The sequence below is a fragment of the Phyllobates terribilis genome, unplaced genomic scaffold, assembly GCF_046119375.1.
Source record: "Phyllobates terribilis strain yellow unplaced genomic scaffold, ASM4611937v1 Scaffold_1__5_contigs__length_1240528914, whole genome shotgun sequence".
NCBI lineage: Eukaryota > Metazoa > Chordata > Amphibia > Anura > Dendrobatidae > Phyllobates > Phyllobates terribilis.
The window spans coordinates 946,997,418-947,019,139 of record NW_027362761.1 but is presented as its reverse complement, the minus strand read 5'-3'; the positions used below and the strand labels follow the sequence as shown (position 1 = coordinate 947,019,139).

The 21,722-nt window shown below is 43.0% G+C and overlaps 1 protein-coding gene across 1 annotated transcript in view; it reads right to left on the bottom strand.

Annotated features, from left to right (window-relative positions):
• The window catches only part of IL15 (interleukin 15), a 66,638-nt gene that overhangs the window by 3,737 nt on the left and 41,179 nt on the right, over positions 1 to 21,722 (bottom strand). The window contains exons 5-6 of the mRNA XM_073642139.1: positions 13,920 to 13,964; positions 4,364 to 4,513 (exon numbers count right to left, since the gene is read on the bottom strand). Of these exons, the coding sequence (XP_073498240.1) occupies positions 4,364 to 4,513; positions 13,920 to 13,964 (195 nt within the window). The remainder of the gene's footprint in view (positions 1 to 4,363; positions 4,514 to 13,919; positions 13,965 to 21,722) is intronic.

Genomic DNA, 21,722 nt, shown 5'->3' with positions numbered 1-21,722 from the left:
AGTATTATTTCTTTGATTATTATTTTTTGTACGCGAGGCCTTTATCCAATCATTTTTATTCCATGCAAAATTCCTTTAAACATAGTTTTCTATAGTGGACAACCCCTTTGAATGTTTTATTTTTTGGTTTCACAAACTTCTCCATTTTCAAGATGCTTGTATACTATTTATATTTATATTCAGAAGTTGCACACCAGTATTCAGCTAGTTTTGTCTACAGCTGAGAAGTGGCTATAATTCTATCCAGTAATGCATTGGAAAAATGCATGGCAAATACGCATGCAAATACGCGTCAAAAACACATGTAAAAAATGCATGCGTTTTTCTGCCAAGGAGATGCAGAAATGCTCAGGAAAATTTCTGCTTCATTTCTCCATTGTGGGCACTAAGCCTTACAGTGTGGGCAGGTGTGTCTAGTCAATACAGAACTGCCCTACACTTTGTGACAAGCCCCTACTACTTGAATAACCTCATTAATCCAGTCATTGTGTCTGCACAAACAACACAGGCCTAATTTCATTTTCATGGACAACAATGCTCCAGCTCATTGAGGTCGCCTCATAAGGGAACGGCTGCTGGAGACAGGGGTACCTCAAATGGAGTGGCCTGAACTTTCTCCAGACCTGAATCCCATAGAAAACCTATGTGATCAGCTGAGCTGCCATGTAGAGGCTCGTAACTCTGTACTCCAGAACCTCAATTATCTGAGGGCAGCCCTTCAAGAAGAGTGGGATGTCTTGCCTCAGCAGACAATAACTCGACTTGACTATGACATCTCATGCTGTTCACATGTTGTCAAGGCCACATGACAAGTTATTGAGACACTGACTTTTTTTTTGAGGGGGGGGGGGGGGGGGGTTACCCACCACTGTTGGATTTGTTTCAATAAATTGTGAGATGAGGGAATCAACATTGCATGCTTCTACTTAAATGCCCTACTTTCATGATAAAATATCACTGTAGCGTGAACTTTTAATGTTTTCCATAAATTTCACCCGAAAGCCAAATATCTCTAACTTTTTGTGAGTAGTGTATATGTATCATGGTATATATGTTCTCCATCCTGGTATATATGTCCCTTATTCTGGGCCCCATCCTGGTGTATATGCTCTCCATCCTGGTATATATTCTGCCGCTGTTCTTTAATACATAGACATGTAGGATGGTGGGACAGCAGTCCGGCACTTCAGGGATGGAGATATATGCTCACCCACCAGTGTTTACATGAATATAAACCTTGTTTCCAGCAGATATCAGCTCATCCATTTATATACAGTGCTGGCCAAAAGTATTGGCACCCCTGCAATTCTGTCAGATAATACTCAGTTTCTTCCTGAAAATGATTGCAATCACAAATTCTTTGGTATTATTCTCTTAATTTAATTTGTCTTCAATGAAAAAAACACAAAAAGAATTGTCCTAAAGCCAAATTGGATATAATTGCACACCAAACCTAAAAAAGGGAGTGGACAAAAGTATTGGCACCCTTTGAAAAATCATGTGATGCTTCTCTAATTTGTGTAATTAACAGCACCTGTAATTTACCTGTGGCACCTAACAGGTGTTGGCAATAACTAAATCACACTTGCAGCCAGTTAACATGGATTAAAGTTGACTCAACCTCTGTCCTGTGTCCTTGTGTGTACCACATTGAGCATGGAGAAAAGGAGGAAGACCAAAGAACTGTCTGAGGACTTGAGAAACCAAATTGTGAGGAAGCATGAGCAATCTCAAGGCTACAAGTCCATCTCCAAAGACCTGAATGTTCCTGTGTCTTCCGTGCGCAGTGTCATCAAGAAGTTTAAAGCCCATGGCACTGTGGCTAACCTCCCTAGATGTGGACGGAAAAGAAAAATTGACGAGAGATTTCAACGCAAGATTGTTCGGATGGTGGATAAAGAACCTCGACTAACATCCAAACAAGTTCAAGCTGTCCTGCAGTCCGAGGGTACAACAGTGTCAACCCGTACTATCTGTTGGCGTCTGAATGAAAACGGACTGTATGGTAAAATTCCCAGGAAGACCCCACTTCTTACCCAGAGACATAAAAAAGCCAGGCTGGAGTTTGCCAAAACTTACCTGAGAAAGCCTAAAACGTTTTGGAAGAATGTTCTCTGGTCAGATGAGACAAAAGTAGAGCTTTTTGGGAAAAAGCATCAACATAGAGTGTACAGGAAAAAAAAAGAGGCATTTAAAGAAAAGAACACGGTCCCTACAGTCAAACATGGCGGACGTTCCCTGATGTTTTGCGGTTGCTTTGCTGCCTCTGGCACTGGACTGCTTGACCGTGTGCATGGCATTATGGAGTCTGAAGACTACCAACAAATTTTGCAGCATAATGTAGGGCCCAGTGTGAGAAAGCTGGGTCACCCTCAGAGGTCATGGGTCTTCCAGCAGGACAATGACCCAAAACACACTTCCAAAAGCACTATAAAATGGTTTGAGAGAAAGCACTGGAGACTTCTAAGGTGGCCAGCAATGAGTCCAGACCATAGAACACCTGTGGAGAGATCTCAAAATAGCAGTTTGGAGAAGGCACCCTTCAAATATCAGGGACATGGAGCAGTTTTCTAAAGAAGAATGGTCTACAATTCCAGCAGAGTATTGTAAGAAACGCATTGATGGTTACCGGAAGCGGTTGTTCGCAGTTATTTTGGCTAAAGGTTGTGCAACCAAGTATTAGGCTGAGGGTGCAAATACTTTTGTCTGGCCCTTTTTTGGAGTTTTGTGTGAAATGATCAATGATTGAAGCAAAAATCCATTCTCTTTTGTGTTTTTCCCTTGCAAGCAAATTAAATGGAGAATAATACCAAAGAATTTGTGATTGCAATCATTTTCAGGAAGAAACTGAGTATTATCTGACAGAATTGCAGGAGTGCCAATACTTTTGGCCAGCACTGTATGCTAATGTATGGTATATATAAGCTGCAATGGCGTCATGTGACCACAGGAGGTCACTGTTTCCTTACTACTCTCTGCAACGTTTTTTTTGTCAGTTAATCAGTTTGAGTGCAGGAGGAGAGAGAGAGGAGACGGCGCCGCCATTTTGTTGGATGGAAAAGGACCGCAGATGGCAAAGGTGGGCGAGTACAGCCGGACGACCACGTGAGGAGTGACGGTCGTCTGGATGGATATACCATTTGGGAAGGAAGCCCCTTCAGCTGCCTGCTAGCACCTGACGAGTCAGACCAGCGTCTGTAAGAGATTTAAGGCCCTCGGCATTATTGTAGAGGGTAACCGTGCACGCAACTACATTTTTTTGGCGCCTAAACCAAAGTCTGATCAGAGGCCTCTATATAGCTAGTCAGTTAGTTAGACTATGTTTTTGCGCATGCCAGAACTTTCCCCACTAACGGAGCCCGGGATCTTGTTGTTAGTTAGACTTTAATTTTTTATCTTATGCGGCCGTACCTCACGTGCTATATAAACTGAGTAGCTTTGAACCTTACGGACAGAATTGTTTTACATAGTAAGGTGCTTGAAAGGCACCCATGAACATTGCTATCGTAAAAGTCCCTGATCCAAAGTCCTATTGGAGCAGCTGCTGTTAAAACGTAAATGTGTACACTAAGCGCTTTGGGAAGCCGGGATATTTAGAAGTTTTAAGATTGTAAACTGCTGTGTTGCACCGCGGGCAGCCCAGGCCTCGTATTCACTGAAATTGTTCCTGGTTCGAGTATTAAGGCTATGTGCCCACGTAGCGTTTTACAAGCGTATATGCTGCGGAATTTCCGCAGCGTAAACGCTTGTGAAACGCTAGATAATCCGCCACCCATGGTCCCCAATGAGAATCCGCAATTTCAATGCCCATGCTGCGGATTTTTCCACAGCGTTTTTGATGCGCTCAAAAATCGGCAGCATGTCCATTAATTTTGCGTTTCCGCATGCAGAATTGCCTTGTCAATGCAATAAAAAACGCAAGGCAATTCCGCATGTCCTAAACGCATGAAAAACGCTTGCCAAATTCCGCATGCGTTTTTCCGGGAGAGGACATGCGGAAATGAAGCAGAAATTTTCTGCTTCATTTCTGCAACGTGGGCACATAGCCTAATAGTTTTTATATTCTGCAATACATATCGTGGGCTGCCCTGCCATACAGCATAATAGTCTCAACTCTAGGTTGAGTGTTTGTATACGTTGTGGGTGTAGTTTAATATAGCTCCCCCTTGATTCAGTAAAAACTTATTTTCTGGGGATAAACTGTTTGGGTCGTCATCCTGGTATATATTCTGCCGCTGTTCTTTAATACATAGAAAAAAAAATGATTCTACTCACTTTACCTCTGTTCCCCCGCAGCTTAATTTTCTTCATTTTATTATATCACATAACTCCAAATTAAGTAGAACGTTTTCCTGATACTTACCATCTTACTCTCATAGTGATTATAGCTCCGGATATGTTGAAGTGTATTGCTAAAGTTATTGCCAACCTTTTCCTCCAACAAACTGATCTCTTCCAATAATACTTCAAATTCTTTATAAAAGCATTCAAAAATTGATTTTGTACATGTTCCCTGAAAAGAAGATAAAAAACCCTTTAACCTGTGTAATTATGCTTATATCAACATTAGAAACAATAATATATTCACTTAAGTTATCACACTGCGATCACTGACTTTCTTTAATATCAGTGTATAAAAGTAGTGAAAGCTGTGGCAATAGTATAAAAATACAACCCACTGTGAATTCACTATGGTACATGTGAACAATGAATTTATGAATTTTGAACTATAATACTGCCATATAGACTACATATAAATTTGAGATGCTTAGTATCAAGTAACAGGTGTGGGCAATATAAAAATCACACCTGAAACCAGATAAAAAGGGGAGAAGTTGACGCAATCTTTGCATTGTGTGTCTGTGTGTGCCACATTAAGCATGGAGAACAGAAAGAGGAGAAGAGAACCGTCTGGGTACTTAAGAATCAAAATTGTTAAATAATATCAAGGTTACAAGTCCATCTCTAGAGATCTTGATGCTCCTTTGTCCACAGTGCATAACATAATCAAGTTCACAACCCATGGCACTAGCTAATATCCCTCGGCGTGGTATGCAGAGAAACAATGATGAAAGGTTGCAATGCAGGATAGTTTGGATTGTGGATAAGCAGCCCCAATCAAGAAATTAAAGCTGCCCTGCAGGTTTAGAGTGCATCAGTGTCCGTGTAAATTGACCATCAACATCTGAATGAAATGAAGCACTATGGCAGGAGACCAAGAAGGACCCCAGTGCTGACACGGACATGAAAAAGCTAGACTGCAGTTTGACAAAATGTACATGAGTAAGCCAAAATCCTTATGGACAGATGAGACCAAGATAGAGCTTTTTGGTAAAGCAAATCATTCTGCTTAACGGAAAAGGAATGAGGCCTACAAAGAAAAGAACACAGTACCTACAGTCAAATATGGTGTAGGTTCAAAGAGGTTTTGGGGTTGTTTTGCTGCCTCTGACACTGGGTGCTTTGACTGTGTGCAAGGCATCATGAAATCTGAAGATTACCAACAGATTTTGGGTCGCAATGTCAAGGCCAGCATCAGAAAGCTGGGTTTGCGTCCTAGGTCATGGGTTTTTGTGTTGTTTCAATACACATAAAAGAAATAAACGTGTACAAAATGTGTAATTGCAATAATTTTCTGGGAGAAATACTTGATTTTCGGGAACAATATCAAGGGTGCCAACACCTTCGGCCATGTGTATGGAGTGTATCACAAAAGGATGCGATTATTTACAAGGCTCTGCAGACTATCACACAGAAAAGGGATTTGATACAGGACTCAGCGGACAGTACCACACATCATGGGATTAGATACAGGGTTCAGCAGACTGTATGACACATGATGGAATTAGATACAAGGCTCAGAAGACTGACATATGATGACATTACATACATGGCAATCGTAAAGCCTGCATTACAGACATCTGAATGAGGCTTTACAATAACATGGATGTGATCAGTCAATGTGATGATTAGACTGCTGTGCTCTGAACACTGCAGCGCTAACAGCAGCGAAGAACGCAGGTTGGGTAGCCTGGTAATACAATACCAGGCTACCCAACCTATTGTCACCGCTGGAAGAAATCACCTCCACAGTGTTGATCTACCCGTTAAGAGCAGTGCTACAGTGGTGAATTCTTCCAGCATTGAGAACAGCTAGGTCACCTGACATTGTGCTACTAATGTCAGGCCAGCGCTGCCTGACACCTCCTGTCACCGCTCGCAGCAGAACTCTGAGGGGGAAATTGTAGGAGTGTAGGACACAGAATAGGAGATTGGAGGTTGGACACAACTCAGGCACTTACACACCAACAAATAAAAATATCAGCCTCCCAGCAGCTGCAGAAAAAAATAAAAAAGGAGTTAAGGCCACATTCACATGTTCAGTATTCGGTTAGTATTTTACATCCGTATTTGTAAGCCAAAACCAGGAGTGGAACAATCAGAGGAAAAGTATAATATAAACACGTCACCACTTCTGCATTTTCAACCCACTCCTGATTTTGGCTTACAAATACTGATCTAAAATACTGATGAAATACTGAACGTGTGAACGCGGCCTAAAACATGCCATTTAATTTTGTATTAAAAATAAAATTGATTACATAATCAATATTAATTAAAAAAATAATTTGCAACACTTTCTCTAATACAATCACAAAGAAAAACATTTCCACAGAATTTCAGCCTTGTCACAAAATGACCTGCTGACGTCATTTCAGTGATCCTGTTAGCTCAGGAAAAAAGTTAACAGAGTGTTTACTTTAAAATTGGGATACTGCTTGAAAACATTGTCATGTTTTGTTAACCATGGTTTCTTCCAAAGGACTAGGATGAAGTTATTTTCTCTGATAAAGCTTTGAGACATCTGGGATCATTGTCCGTCCGATAAAGAAAAGGGGGGGGGGGTGCTACCAAGAGTCCTATGTCATGCCAACAATAATTCACATGTTCAGTTCAGTATTTTACATCAGCAAGGAAGAGAGTTTATCCAGGACAATTCCAGGGCAATGAATTTAAAACTTGAGGTTTATTTAAACATGAGTAAGAAAGTCCATATTAAAAGGGAATCGGTCACCTGAACGTCACAGGGCCCTGTGACGTGCACGTGACTCATTCAATTCCCACGCATGCGCAGAGCATCAGGAAAGCTTCTTTTCCTCCCGGCCCCGTTGTTCTCTGCAGTGTTCTAATGCGCAGGCGCCGGGGAGTCACAGTCACAAGTGCTCCTGATGCTATGTGCATGCGCGGGAAGTAAAGAAGCATGCATGTCACAGGGCTCTGTGAAGTGCAGGGGAGGGGGGAATATGCATAATAAGATGATAGGCGGGGATTTCTAGACTTACTAAACAGATAGGCGGGGATTTCTAGACTTACTAAACAGATAGGCGGGGATTTCTTGGCATCCAGGGGACGCCAAGCATGTGAAAACAGATTTTATAAAACTACATTTCTCTGCAACAGACCTCTATTCTGGGCCATACAGGTATGTATAGATTTACTTTTCTATAACCTGTATGGCCATATTAGAGGTCTCAAATCTCCCAGGGGTGACAGATTCCCTTTACAAAGGCACTATGAATAGCATGCTGTTCCACCCCGTTGCCAACACAGGTTCTCAATCCCTGCACGTCTTGTAGAACTTAACCACAAACGGTGAGCTGGATAAAAAAATTTCTATAAAGATTTTACATCATGTACAAAGGAGGAGAAGGAGTGTTTGAATAAAAAATATACCTTTATTACATTTCATTAAAAAAAACACAAATTTAAAACATGGATGAAATGGTGGTAGCACACAGGAGGTTAATTCCACTGCACAAGGGCCAGTAATAACAAAATGTAATCTTTTTGGGACAGGTGGGATTACAAGGCACTTGTGATATTACGGGAAAGTACCACAGAAAAGATCAGCTGGTAACCAGATCTCCTATATAATAGTACGTCAAAGAAAATGTTTGTACCGAGACCAATGGGGCTGAGCTAGAGTAGCCTGAACATATGCACGGTTATACACTGCTCAAAAAAATAAAGGGAACACTCAATTAACACATCCTAGATCTGAATGAATGAAATATTCTCATTGAATACTTTGTTCTGTACAAAGTTGAATGTGCTGACAACAAAATCACACAAAAATCATCAATGGAAATCAAATTTATTAACCAATGGAGGCCTGGATTTGGAGTCACCCCCAAAATTAAAGTGGAAAAACACACTACAGGCTGATCCAACTTTGATGTAATGTCCTTAAAACAAGTCAAAATGAGGCTCAGTATTGTGTGTAGCCTCCACGTGCCCGTATGACCTCCCTACAACGCCTGGGCATGCTCCTGATGAGGTTGCGGATGGTCTCCTGTGGGATCTCCTCCCAGACCTGGACTAAAGCATCCGCCAACTCCTGGACAATCTGTGGTGCAAAGTGACGTTGGTGGATGGAGCGAGACATGATGTCCCAGATGTGCTCAATCGGATTCAGGTCTGGGGAACGGGCGGGCCAGTCCATAGCTTCAATGCCTTCATCTTGCAGGAACTGCTGACACACTCCAGCCACATGAGGTCTGGCATGGTCCTGCATTAGGAGGAACCCAGGGCAAACCGCACCAGCATATGGTCTCACAAGGGGTCTGAGGATCTCATCTCGGTATCTAATGGCAGTCAGGCTACCTCTGGCGAGCACATGGAGGGCTGTGCGGCCCTACAAAGAAATGCCACCCCACACCATTACTGACCCACTGCCAAACCGGTCATGCTGAAGGATGTTGCAGGCAGCAGATCGCTCTCCACGGCGTCTCCAGACACTGTCACGTCTGTCACATGTGCTCAGTGGGAACCTGCTTTCATCTGTGAAGAGCACAGGGCGCCAATGGCGACTTTGCCAATCCTGGTGTTCTGTGGCAAATGCCAAGCGTCCTGCACGGTGTTTGGCTGTGAGCACAACCCCCATCTGTGGACGTCGGGCCCTCATACCACCCTCATGGAGTCAGCTTCTTACCGTTTGTGCAGACATATGCACATTTGTGGCCTGCTGGAGGTCATTTTGCAGGGCTCTGGCAGTGCTCCTCCTGTTCCTCCTTGCAGAAAGGAGGAGGTAGCGGTCCTGCTGCTGGGTTGTTGCCCTCCTACAGCCCCCTTCACGTCTCCTGGTGTACTGGCATGTCTCCTGGTAGTGCCTCCAGCCTCTGGACACTACACTGACAGACACAGCAAACCTTCTTGCCATAGCTCGCATTGATGTGCCATCCTGGATGAGCTGCACTACCTGAGCAACTTCTGTGGGTTGGCGAGTCCGTCTCATGCTACCACGAGTGTGAAAGCACAACCAACATTCAAAAGTGACCAAAACATCAGCCAGAAAACATTGGTACTGAGATGTCGTCGGTGGTCCCCACCTGCAGAACCACTCCTTTATTGAGTGTGTCTTGATAATTGCCAATAATTTCCATCTATTGTCTATTCCATTTGCACAGCAGCATGTGAAATTGATTGTCAATCAGTGTTGCTTCCTAAGTGGACAGTTTGATTTAACAGAAGTTTGATTTACTTGGAGTTCTATTCTGTTGTTTAAGTGTTCCCTTTATTTTTTTGAGCAGTGTATATACTGTACTAGTGCTGCAAATAGTCCCACCACAAATATATCCCTATAAATATAAGTCCTTACCCATGTAACAGGTGGCCCTCCCGTGGAGTAGGTGGAAGACCGTTGTTCCCTGACGCACAAGTATTTACATCAGTATTTGTAAGCCAAACAAGGAGTGGGTGATAAATACAGAAGTGGTGATATTTGTCTATTATACTTTACCTCTGATTGTTCCTCTACTGGTTTTGGCTTACATATACTGAGGTAAAAAACTGACCAAATACTGATTGTGAGAAAGTGGCCTAAAGCAAAGCATCCTGAGACCATTCATGTGTGGTGTTGCTTTTCATTGAAGGGAGTGGGCTCTCTCACAGTTTTGCCTAAAAACAATGCCATAGTTAAAGAGGTGTATCTAATCTTCAAACAGCAAAATCTCCCAATGATCCAGGAGCAATTTGGTGATGAACAATGTTTTTTCGAGCATGATGGATCACCACATCAGAAGGCAAAAGTGATAACTAAGTGGCTTAGTGTACAAAAATTGTGTGTCAATGGACAGGAAACTCCCATTGAGAACCTGAGGTCAGTCAAAAAACGGGTGGACAAACAAAAACACAGAAATTGCGATAAGCTCCAAGCATTGATTAGACAAGAATGAGCTGTCATCAGTCAGGATCTAGCCAAGAAGCTGATATCCAGCATGCAAGGGTAAATTGCAGAAGTCTTGAAAAATAAGAGTCAACACTGTGAATATTGAGTCTTTGCATAAATTTGATTAGTCAAAAAAGATTAAAAATGTATGAAATGATTAGAATTGTACTTCAGTAACCATAGAAACAATTGACTAAAAGATCTAAAAACAGTGAAGCAGCAAACTTTGTTAAACACAAAATGTGTGTCACCCTCAAAACTTTTGGCCACAACTGTATTAGATACATAGTAAGTGGTCCTTGCTGCAAAGCCCATGCAATGGAAAGGGTGAATTCTATGGTATATGTGCAGTATATCTGCTGCAGATTTTCTACAGCTGATATGTCCTGTGTGGATGTATCCTTATTGTTATTTTAGTAGCCTCAGCTTCTTCGAAAGTCTTTCTCTGGTGATAGACTAGGGTGCAAGTGTATAGGCTAATTTCGCTCCCAACTAATGACAAGAAATGCCATCAGGAGTTACAGTTAATATGAGCTGTAACAATCATTTCAGCAAAAATTCCAGGAAGAGACCAGCACTCGCTTCATCCATAAAAAAGATTTTTATTTCAAAAAAGGTAAAAATAAGCAACAGTTCACACAGCAGTACTCCAAGAGGCATAGCGGGAAACCATAGAAAGATAAGGCAATCCGTTTCTGACGTATGTGGCCCTTGAAACTATATTATTTATCCTGCATGGTGAATGCTGTAAAAAAATGCAACCAAAATGCCAAAATTATTATTTAGTTCATCCTCCATATCAAAAATGGAATAAAAATTTATCAAAAAGTTTTATGTACCCAAAAATGGCAACAGTGAAAACTACAGCTCCAAAACAGTGCTAGCGAGAAATATGATTCATCCCAGAGAAAAAAAAAAGCCTTCATACAGTAACATTGACGAAATATAAAAGTAACACGGCTCCTGAATTGTGTTGATGGAAAAAGGATTCTTGTTCATGGAGGCCAAATTAGGCCTCGTCTTTAAAGGGCTAAATGCCAAAGCATGTTAATTACTTGATTTTTCTCAAAAAAAAAAAAGATTGATTCCCATTGATTCAGTAATATGCATGCTGCAGTCTCTTATTAACCCAGGAGAAAGACGGTGTTGTCTACTTACATTAGTCACATAGTGATTGAGGGTCCATACCTGCATATAATATTTATTGCGGTGTCTAAATTATTTAGAGAAAACATTCCTACTGTTCCTACGGACCTCCTAAGTGTCTACAGTCATGTCAAGTTTTTCTATTTTTTTTTTCTTTTACAGATGTGGATATATCACTCAAACAGCATATGGAGGTAAAGGTAATGACAAGGAAATTAAATAAATTAGCAATAACACATTGACGTTGCAATAATTTATTAAATCTGTAGTCCTCAGAGATGTTGCTGTTTGTTTTCTGACCTTTTATTCCTTTTTATAGGGCCATTTAGGGTGAGATAGGGACGTCCAAGCGGGGACCCACTGCGCAGATGTAGGGTGCCAACCTCTGCAGCAAGGTAGGGTGACACCAGATGAACAATAGGGTGCATCTATGTTCCCTGTACTGCTTTTCAGACAAGCAACTACTGTTTGGCCATGTCTATTTGTTGGTATTGTATGAAGGATTTTAATATATCTTTAATAAAGGTTATTTTTATACAAAATATTTGTGATATAGTGTTAAAGTCAGTGATCCTTCTGAGAGATGGTCTCACAGTACCCTCTGATATTTGTTGTGACCCACAGAGCTTTCCGGGAGATACCGGTTCCCTTTTTGCTATATTCAAATGTATTTGGGTCTTTCAGATGTGAATACATTTGAACACTTGAGCACCAGGACTGGGGCAAAGGAACGCCCATCAGCCCTCTTCTAGACGTGCAGCGTTGTGATGAGGTTAGCACGCTTCTGACCTCATCACACTGCTGCTGGCACCGGCGCCGCAGAGGTAGCAGACACGGTAGGCACTGGTAAGCACTCCATTGTGGAGCAGAAGATTAATGTGCTATCATTGTGGATGAGGTGGGGGGAGGGAGGGTTGATGTTACTATGAGGGCACATAATAGGGTGACTATTGTGAAAGGGGCACAGTATAGCGAGAGGCAGTAGGGAGTACTTTAGGCAGAATGGCAATGTGGAAGATATTTTGCAGAGGGGCAGTGAATTAGATATTTTGCAGAGAAACTAAATATGGGAGGGGGGGATAATATGGAGAAGGGCAATGTGTGGAATATTTTGCAGAGGGGCTGTTTCTGGGAGGGGGATATTTTGGAGGGGCAGTGTGGGTGGGATATTTTGCAGAGGAGCAGTGGGGGGGGGGGGGGATATTTTATGCAGGAAGCAGACCAATTATTTATTCAGAGACACTGCATGTGAGATATTTTTTATATATATGGGACCTTATAATTATACTTTTATTTTTAAGGGCACAGTGTCGGGGAGTGCTGCTGAAGGCTTGAGAAGATGGAAGTCTGGAGAGATGAGCTCTGGGTGTGAAATCTCAAAGCGTCTGTACTACATGGAGACAAAAAAGATGGGAACAATTCAATTAGAGTAGATGTCACCTATAAGGCACCTAGGGGTAAATGTATAATTGTAATTCGGTCTACTTCTCATCAGTGTTTCAGTGCTGTGGTTCCTGTGTGGTCCAGTCTGATGATTGCTGATAACAATAACTCCCAGTATCTCCGTACCATTTCTGTAGGTTCATGAAATGCAATTGTATATGGGGCTGACCTGACATTGCAATTGATTGCTGTACAAAGCGTGGTGATTATTCATGTTCTGATAGTGGTTCTGGTGCTGCATTCATTTACTGACGGTGGTTGTGGATCTGCATTCATGTACTGACGGTGGTTCTGGCGCTGCATTCATGTACTGATGATGGTTATGACGCAGCACTCGTGCTGACGGTTTTTCTGATCTTGTACACATGTAGCAATCCAAAACATGCTTCGTGGCTATGTTAAAACTTAATAATCCTCAAAACTTAGTGTTTTTAGATTATGAGGAGGATTTGGCGAGTTTCTGCACCAAAACTCAGTGTAAGTTAGAGTATGTTCGCACTTACATTTTGGAACAGAAACTGAGCAGAATCTCTCCAAATCCTCCTCTAATACTCAAAACTTTGTCCTGGTGATATATTAATGTACTGATGGTGGTTCTGGTAATGTAGTCATGTAAGTACACCTTTAAATTTGTTGGCCTTGGGATTGGTTCAGTATGGCAATGCAGCACTTGGACCAAAAACTTGTTGTGCACCCTTGCTGTAGATCCACAGGAAAAAAGAATACATGCTGAGCCACTGCAGGGAGGAACAAGACGCTCGTACATCTTGTGCTACGTTTTGGGGGTAACCTCCCCCTTCTTCAAGGATGAAAATTTTAGAGAGTGAGAGAGTATTCTGACACACTGAATTAAACTTGCTGTGCTGGTTGCTGATTTTTAAATGATCTATATGCAAGTAGCCATACTAGAGCTTTTAATATAAGTGCAATCTGATCTCGGATTTCTACATGGTTGTATGAGTGACTATTTTCCATAATTATTGTGGAAAGAGAAGCTTTGTCAACTATGCAAATAACTCTAGCCAAACAATGCATGCAAGACTCTACTAGACATAGCACCATTATAAGCACTGAGAGTAAGTCATGAGATTTACATACTTACAGTATAATCGTCAACTTTTGCAGTATACAGCTTTAAATCCCTTTGCTGCAGCAAAAATACAAATACAACATGAGAACAATTAGAGTACTATAAAATATGAACAAAAATTTATTACCGACCAAAGATACTGTCATATCATTAGAATATTTTAACAGGCCTAGCTGCCCAAACTCCCTCCAAATGCTTAGAACAAAAGAGGGTGCATCATTGGGTAAAGTGCAGTGATCCCCTTCAACCCTAAATCAGCTACCCTCCTTACCCCACACAGTGTAAAAACTGCAACACAGTCGCATTCATCTAAATGGTGTCTGTGAATATCACCTGGCCAATATCGCTGTGGCCACGACCAATATTCGCTGTGGCAGCGACCAATCAGCGAACCGTGTTAGTGAGGATCGGGGAGCGGCGCTGCCTGTGCGGGTGCTTCCGCTGCGAGCAGCCGGGAGATGACCGGCTAGGCTGGTCATCTCCCGGCTGCATCGCCGCTGACCTTCATGCGGCTACCATCGGGAGATCAGCGGCTAGGGCCGCTGATCTCCCGAAGGCAAGTGTGAAGGGAGGACTGGGGAGCGGCGCCGCCTAGGCCACCAGTCGGGGTACTTCTGCTGCGAGCAGCCAGGAGATGACCGGCTGCATTGCCGCTGACCTCCATGCGGCAGATGAGCCGCTAACGGCCGCCATCTTGTTCTGAAATCCCGCGTCGCTGATTGGCCACGGCCGGACCAATCAGCGACGCGGGATTTCCTGGACGGACAGACAGACAGGATAAGCCGATTATATATCGTAGATTCCCTATTTATGAAGGAGTCCGAGCAGGAGTCAGAATGTGGAAAGATAGTGGAATCGGAGTCTGAACCTTGGCTTACCCTCTCCTATAATAGAGACATTGATGACATATCCTACCAATACATGATTAAAAAGGTGTTGTCCAAGATTAATCTTTTTTTTTAGTCCTTTTATTTTTGAAGAATATGAGGACAATAGGATCTTCATAAAAGGAGGGAATTTTTTTAATGATGCTCAAACAACAACTCTTCTGAATGGCAGGTGTGCTTACGTCCACACATGCCCCCAATCTCATAATCTTTGCAATATACAGTACTTGAAAAGTATTCATACCCTGTGAACTTTTCCACATTTTATCATGGTACACCTACAAACTTAAATGTATTTTATTACAATTTTATGTGATATACCAACACAAAGTAACAAGTATTTGTGCAGGATAAAGGAAATACATTTTTTTACGTATTTTAAAAATATAAATGTGAAAATGCATTTGTATTGAGCCCCCCCTGAGTCAATACTTTGTAGGACCAACTTTCGCTGCAATTACTGCTGTAAATCTTTTGGGGTACATCTCTACGAGCTTTGCAAATCTAGAGGCTGAAACTTTTGCCCATTCTTCTTTGCAAACTAGTTATAGCTCATTGACATTGAATGGAGAGAGTCTGTGAACCGCAATTTTCAAGTCTTGCCACAGATTCTCAAAGGGAATTTAGGTCTGGACTGTGGCTGGGCCATTCACACACAGAATATGCTTTGATCTACACCATTCCATTATAGCTTTGGCAGTATGTTTAGGGTTGTTGTCCTGCTGGAAGGTGAACCTACCCCCCAGACTCAAGTCTTTTGCAGCCTCTAACAGATTTTCCTCGAAGATTGCCCTGTATTTAGCTTCATCTGTCTTCCCATCAACTCTGACCAGTTTTTCTGTCCCTACTGAAGAAAAGTCTCCCCACAGCATGATGTTTCCACCAACATGTTTGATGGTGGAGATGGTGTTTTCAGGGTGATGTGCACTATTACAGGGTCGGCCATTTATATGGCTACACCTAAATTAAATGGAAATGGTTGGTGATATCAACTTCCTGCTTGTGGCACTTTAGTATAGGGGAGGGAGGAAACTTTTCCATATGGGTGGTGACCATGGCGGCCATTTTGAAGTCAGCCATTTTGGATCCAAGTTTATTTTTTTCAATGGGAAGAAGGTCATGTGACACATCAAACCTATTGAGAATTTCATAAGAAAAACAATGGTATGCTTGGTTTTAACGCAACTTTATTCTTTCATGAGATTTTTACAAGTTTATGACCACTTATAAAATGTGTTCAAAGTGCTGCCCATTGTGTTGGATTGTCAATGCAACCCTCTTCTCCCACTCTTGACACACTGATAACACCGCAGAAGAAATGCTAGCACAGGTTTCCAGTATCCGTTGTTTCAGATGCTGCACATCTCGTATCTTGACGGTATGGTGTGATATATGGGGTACAAAGTGGGGCCATTCTTCATCAATGGACACCTCAATGCCACTGGATAGCTGAAATTGCTACATGATGATGAGTTGACATCTTTAGGCACTGAAGATGGCACGTTCCCTGAGTTTTTCCAACAAGATGATGCACCACCACATTATGGGTGTCAGGTCCGAGCATTCCTATATGAACAGTTTCCTGGAAAGTGGATTGGTCGTCGTGGGTCAGTTGAATGGCCACCAAGGTCTCCCGATCTGACCCCCTTAGACTTTTATCTTTGGGGTCATCTGAAGGCAATTGTCTATGCTGTGAAGATACGAGATGTGCAGCATCTGAAACAACGGATACTGGAAGCCTGTGCTAGCATTTCTTCTGCGGTGTTGCTATCAGTGTGTCAAGAGTGGGATTAGAGGGTTTCTTTGACAATCCAACACAATGGACAGCACTTTGAATACATTTTATAAGTGGTCATAAACGTATAAAAAACTCATGAAAGAATAAAGTTACGTTAAGAAAAACAATGGTGTGCTTGGTTTTATGAAATTCTCAATAGGTTTGATGTGTCACATGATCTTCCCATTGAAAAAAATAAAGTTGGATCCAAAATGGCCGACTTCAAAATGGCCACCATGATCACCACCCATCTGGAAAAGTTTCCCCCCCTCCCATATACTAATGTGCCACAAACAGGAAGTTGATATATAAATGGCCCACCCTGTAGTTTTCCTCCACATATAGCGTTTTGCATTTAGCCCAACAAGTTCTACTTTGGTTTCATCTGACCAGAGCAGAGTACCTTCTTCCACATGCTAGCTTTTGTGACCCCTACATGGTATTTTATAAACAGCAAACACAACTTCTTATGGCTTACTGTCAAAAAATGGCTTTGTTCTTGCCACTATTCGACAAAGGCCAGATTTGTGGAGTATACGACTTGGGGTTCGCTCACACTGGAGTATAACACGGCTGAGTGATATCTGATGTTTTATTGGATAGAACTTGGCGCAATAATATACTATGGGGCATTGCAGATACAGTGGCATGTAAAAGTTTGGGCACCCCTGGTCAAAATTCCTGTTATTGTGAACAGTGAAGCAAATTGAAGATGAAATGATCTCTAAAAGGCCTAAAGGTAAAGATGACACATTTCCTTTGTATTTTAGGCAAAAAATACATATAGTCATTTTTTTAAAATTTTAACCCCTTCCCGACCCGTGTCACACCGTTTGTGACATGGAAAACAGTTCGTTCCCGACCCATGTCACAGCGTCTGTGACATGGAGGGAAAGAGCCCCTGCAGCGCCTGCGAGCGGGGTCGCTCAGGTGTCACAGTTGCTACTGCAACTGGACATCCTGAAGTCGACCCCCCGGGGGGTGGATTAACCCCCCCGTGCCTGGGACCCCTCCGATTGGCTGTTTCATTTTCACTTTTAGTGAAACTGCCAATCGGTATGAATTAAATATTTCACCAATGAAAATTGGTGTAATATTTAAATCTGGGCATTGCCTGATGCTTACAGCATCAGCCATTGGCTGGGGGGAGTGTCACCTCTGTTCCCCCCCTCCCCCCAGATCTGATTGGGGGGCTAGCGTCACATGGATACTAGCCCCAATCAGATATGGAGGGATGGCTGAAACCTCCCAGCACCTTCCCAACCCTAGATCGTCTGCTGTGGACCCCCTGCTGCGGACCCCCTGCTGCGGACCCTGTGGATCGCGTCTGCCGCCGCCACCGCTGATCAGCGGTAAGTATTGCCGCCACTCCCCCGACCCCCCCTCGACCCCCCCCGCGACCCCCCCCACCCCCCCCCTCCACCCCCCCTCCACTTTCATACCTGCACCCCGACCTCCGCTCCCTCTCCCACGTCTTCATCCACCGGCTGCTGCTCTCCTTCTGACAGCCAGTGGACTGTGATCACAGCAGCAGCAGGCTCAGTGTAAATGCCCTGCTCCTGTGATCAAACCCACCATCCCCCAGTCCCAGTGACATCATTCCCCACCTCCCAATAATCACCCCCTCCCCCAGTGTTCACCCCCCCCTGTTCCCAGTGTTCACCCCCCCCTGTTCCCAGTGATCATCCCCCCCCCGAAAACCCAGTAATCAGCCCCCTGCTCCTGCCAGCTCCTGCTCCCCTTTCTGCCCCAGTAATCACCCCCCGATGCTGCCGGCCTCCTACCCCCCCCTTGCTGCTGCCGGCTCCTGCCCCAGTGATCACCCCCCTTGCTGCTGCTTCTGGCTCCTCCATCTCCTCAGCCCCCTCCTACGTCTGACCGCCCCATACGTCTGACCGCCCCCTACGCCTGACCGCCCCCTACGCCTGACCGCCCCCTACGCCTGACCGCCCCCTACGCCTGACCGCCCCCTACGCCTGACCGCCCCCTACTCCTGACCGCCCCCTACGCCTGACCGCCCCCTACGCCTGACCGCCCCCACACGTGACTGCAGAAGGTTACACCAAGCACACACACGTACACTCACACTATAATAAAGTTTTGATTTTTTTTTTTTTTTTTTTTACACACGCACAAAGCACACAAAATGTCCCGCCCGTCCCGCTCATCCCAGTCTAGGGCGTACTCAGCTGAGGAGGCTGTGTCAGGTTGGTGTGTGTGTGTTGTAGTGTATGAGATTGTGTGTGTGTGTGTGTGTGTGTGTGTGTGTGTGTGTGTGTATGCACTACAATATACCACACCGCACACCAACCTGACATGCACTACACAATGGTGTCCGCTAACAAATTGGAACCCTTTGCGTTTGGAGAGTCCCTGTGTGCCCAAACATTGGAGCTCACCAACAAGTGACCCCATTTTGGAAACTAGACCCCCCAAGGCACCTATATAGATGCATAGTAAGCACTTGGAACCCCCAGGTGCTTCACAAATTGATTGATAAAAATGAAAAAAAAAAAACTTTTTTATTTTTACGGATTAATTTCCTAAGGACCTGGGGGTCCCAAGTGCTCACTATGCATCTAGATAGGTGCCTTGGGGGGTCTAGTTTCCAAAATGGGGTCACTTGTGGGGGAGCTCCAATGTTTGGGCACACAGCGGCTCTCCAAACGCAACATGGTGTCTTCTAACAATTTGAGTCGACAATTTGTTAGCGGACACCATGTTGCTTTTGGAGAGCCGCTGTGTGCCCAAACATTGGAGCTCCCCCACAAGTGACCCCATTTTGGAAACTAGACCCCCCAAGGCACCTATCTAGATGCATAGTGAGCACTTGGAACCCCCAGGTGCTTCACAAATTGATTCATAAAAATGAAAAAGTGGAAAAAAAAACCACTTTTGATTTTTACGGATTAATTTGTGAAGGATCTGGGGGTTCCAAGTGCTCACTATGCATCTAGATAGGTGCCTTGGGGGGAATAGTTTCCAAAATGGGGACACTTGTAGGTGAGCTCCAATGTTTGGGCACACAGCGGCTCTCCAAACGGGACATGGTGTCCGCAAACAAATTGAATGGAAAATCGGCTCAAATTGTTAGCGGACACCATGTTGCGTTTGGAGAGCCCCTAATGTGCCTAAAAAGTGGAGCTCCCCCACAAGTGACCCCATTTTGGAAACTAGACCCCCCAAGGCACCTATCTAGATGCATAGTGAGCACTTGGAACCCCCAGGTGCTTCACAAAATGATCTGTGAAAACAAAAAAGTACTTTTTTTTTCACAAAAATTTTCTTTTAGCCTAAATTTTTTAATTTTCACATGGGTAACAGGATAAAATGCATTCTAAAATGTGTTGGTCAATTTCTCCTGAGTACACTGATACCTCATATGTGGTCATAAACCACTGTTTGGGCGCATGGCAGGGCTCAGAAGAGAAGGAGCGCAATTTGACTTTTGGAGCTAATTTTCCATTCAAAAAGTAAAATGGCGCTCCTTCCCTTCTGAGCCCTGCCGTGTGCCCAAACAGTGGTTTATGACCACATATGAGGTGTCAGTGTACTCAGGAGAAATTGACCAACAAATTTTAGGATGCATTTTATCCTGTTACCCATGTGAAAATTAAAAAATTTAGGCTAAAAGAAAATTTTTGTTAGAAAAATAAAAATGTTCATTTTTTTCTTCCATGTGGCTTTAGTTCCTGTGATGCACCTGAAGGGTTAATAATCTTCTTGAATGTAGTTTTGAGTAGCTTGAGGGGTGCAGTTTTTGGAATGGTGTCACTTTTGGGTGTTTTCTGTCATGTACACCCCTCAAAGGGACTTCAAATGTGATGTGGTCACTAAAAAAAATGGCTTTGCAAATTTTGCTGGAAAAAAGAAAATTTGCTGATGAACTTTGAACCCTTCTAACTTCCTACCAAAAATTTTTTTTTTTTCAAAAATTGTGCTGATGTAAAGTAGACATGTGGGAAATGTTATTTATTAACTATTTTGTGTCACATCACTCTCTAGTTTAGCAGAATAAAAATTCAAAATTTTAAAATTGCAAAATTTTCAAAATTTTTCCCATATTTTTGATTTTTTCACAAATAAACGCAAATATTATCGACCTAAATTTAATACTAACATGAAGCCCAATATGTCACGAAAAAACAATCTCAGAATCGCTAGGATCCGTTGAAGTGTTCCAGAGTTTTTACTTCGTAAAGGGACACTGGTCAGAATTGACAAAAATGCCAAGGTCTTTAGGGTCAAAATAGGCTGGGTCCTGAAGGGGTTAAAAATTGCAAAAAGGTAAATGGGTCGATGGAAAAATTTGGGCACTCTGCATGGTTAGTACCTAGTAACACTCCTTTTGAAAGTATCACAACTTGTAAATGCTTTTTGTAGCCAGACAAGAGTCTTTCAATTCTTGCTTGAGGGACTTTCATCCATTCTTCCTTGGAGAATTCTTCCAGTTCTGTGAGATTCCTGGGGCGTCTTGCATGCGCTGCTATTTTGAGGTCTAGCCACAGATTTTCAAGGGGACTATGAGGGCCATTGTAAAACCTTCAGCTTGCAACTTTTGAGGTCTTCTATTGTGGATTTTGATGTGTGTTTAGGATCATTATTCATTTTTAGAAGCCATCCTCATTTCTATTTCAGCTTTTTTTACAGATGGTGTTATGTTTTCATCAAGAATTTGTTGAAATTTTATTGAATCCATTCTTCCCCTTACCCATGAAATGTTCCCCGTGCCATTGGCTGCAACACAACCCTAAAGCATGATTGATCCACTCCCATGCTTAATGGTTGGCGAGATGTTCTTTTCCTGAAATTTTGCACCCTCTTATCTCCACACATACCTTTGATCATTGTGGCCACAGAGTTCTACTGTAACCTCATTGGTCCACAGGACTTGTTTCCAAAATGCACCAGGCTTGTTTAGATGTTCTTTTGCTTACTTCTGATGCTGAATTTTCTGGTGAGGACGCAGGAGAGGTTTTCTTCTGATTCTTCCATGAAGGCCAAATTTGTGCAGTTGTCTCTGAACAGTAGAACAATGTACCACAACTCCAGAGTCTGCTAAATCTTTCTGAAGGTCTTTTGCAGTCAAATGGGGGTTCTGATTTGCCTAACAATCCTACGAGCAGCTCTCACTGCAATTTTGCTTGGTCT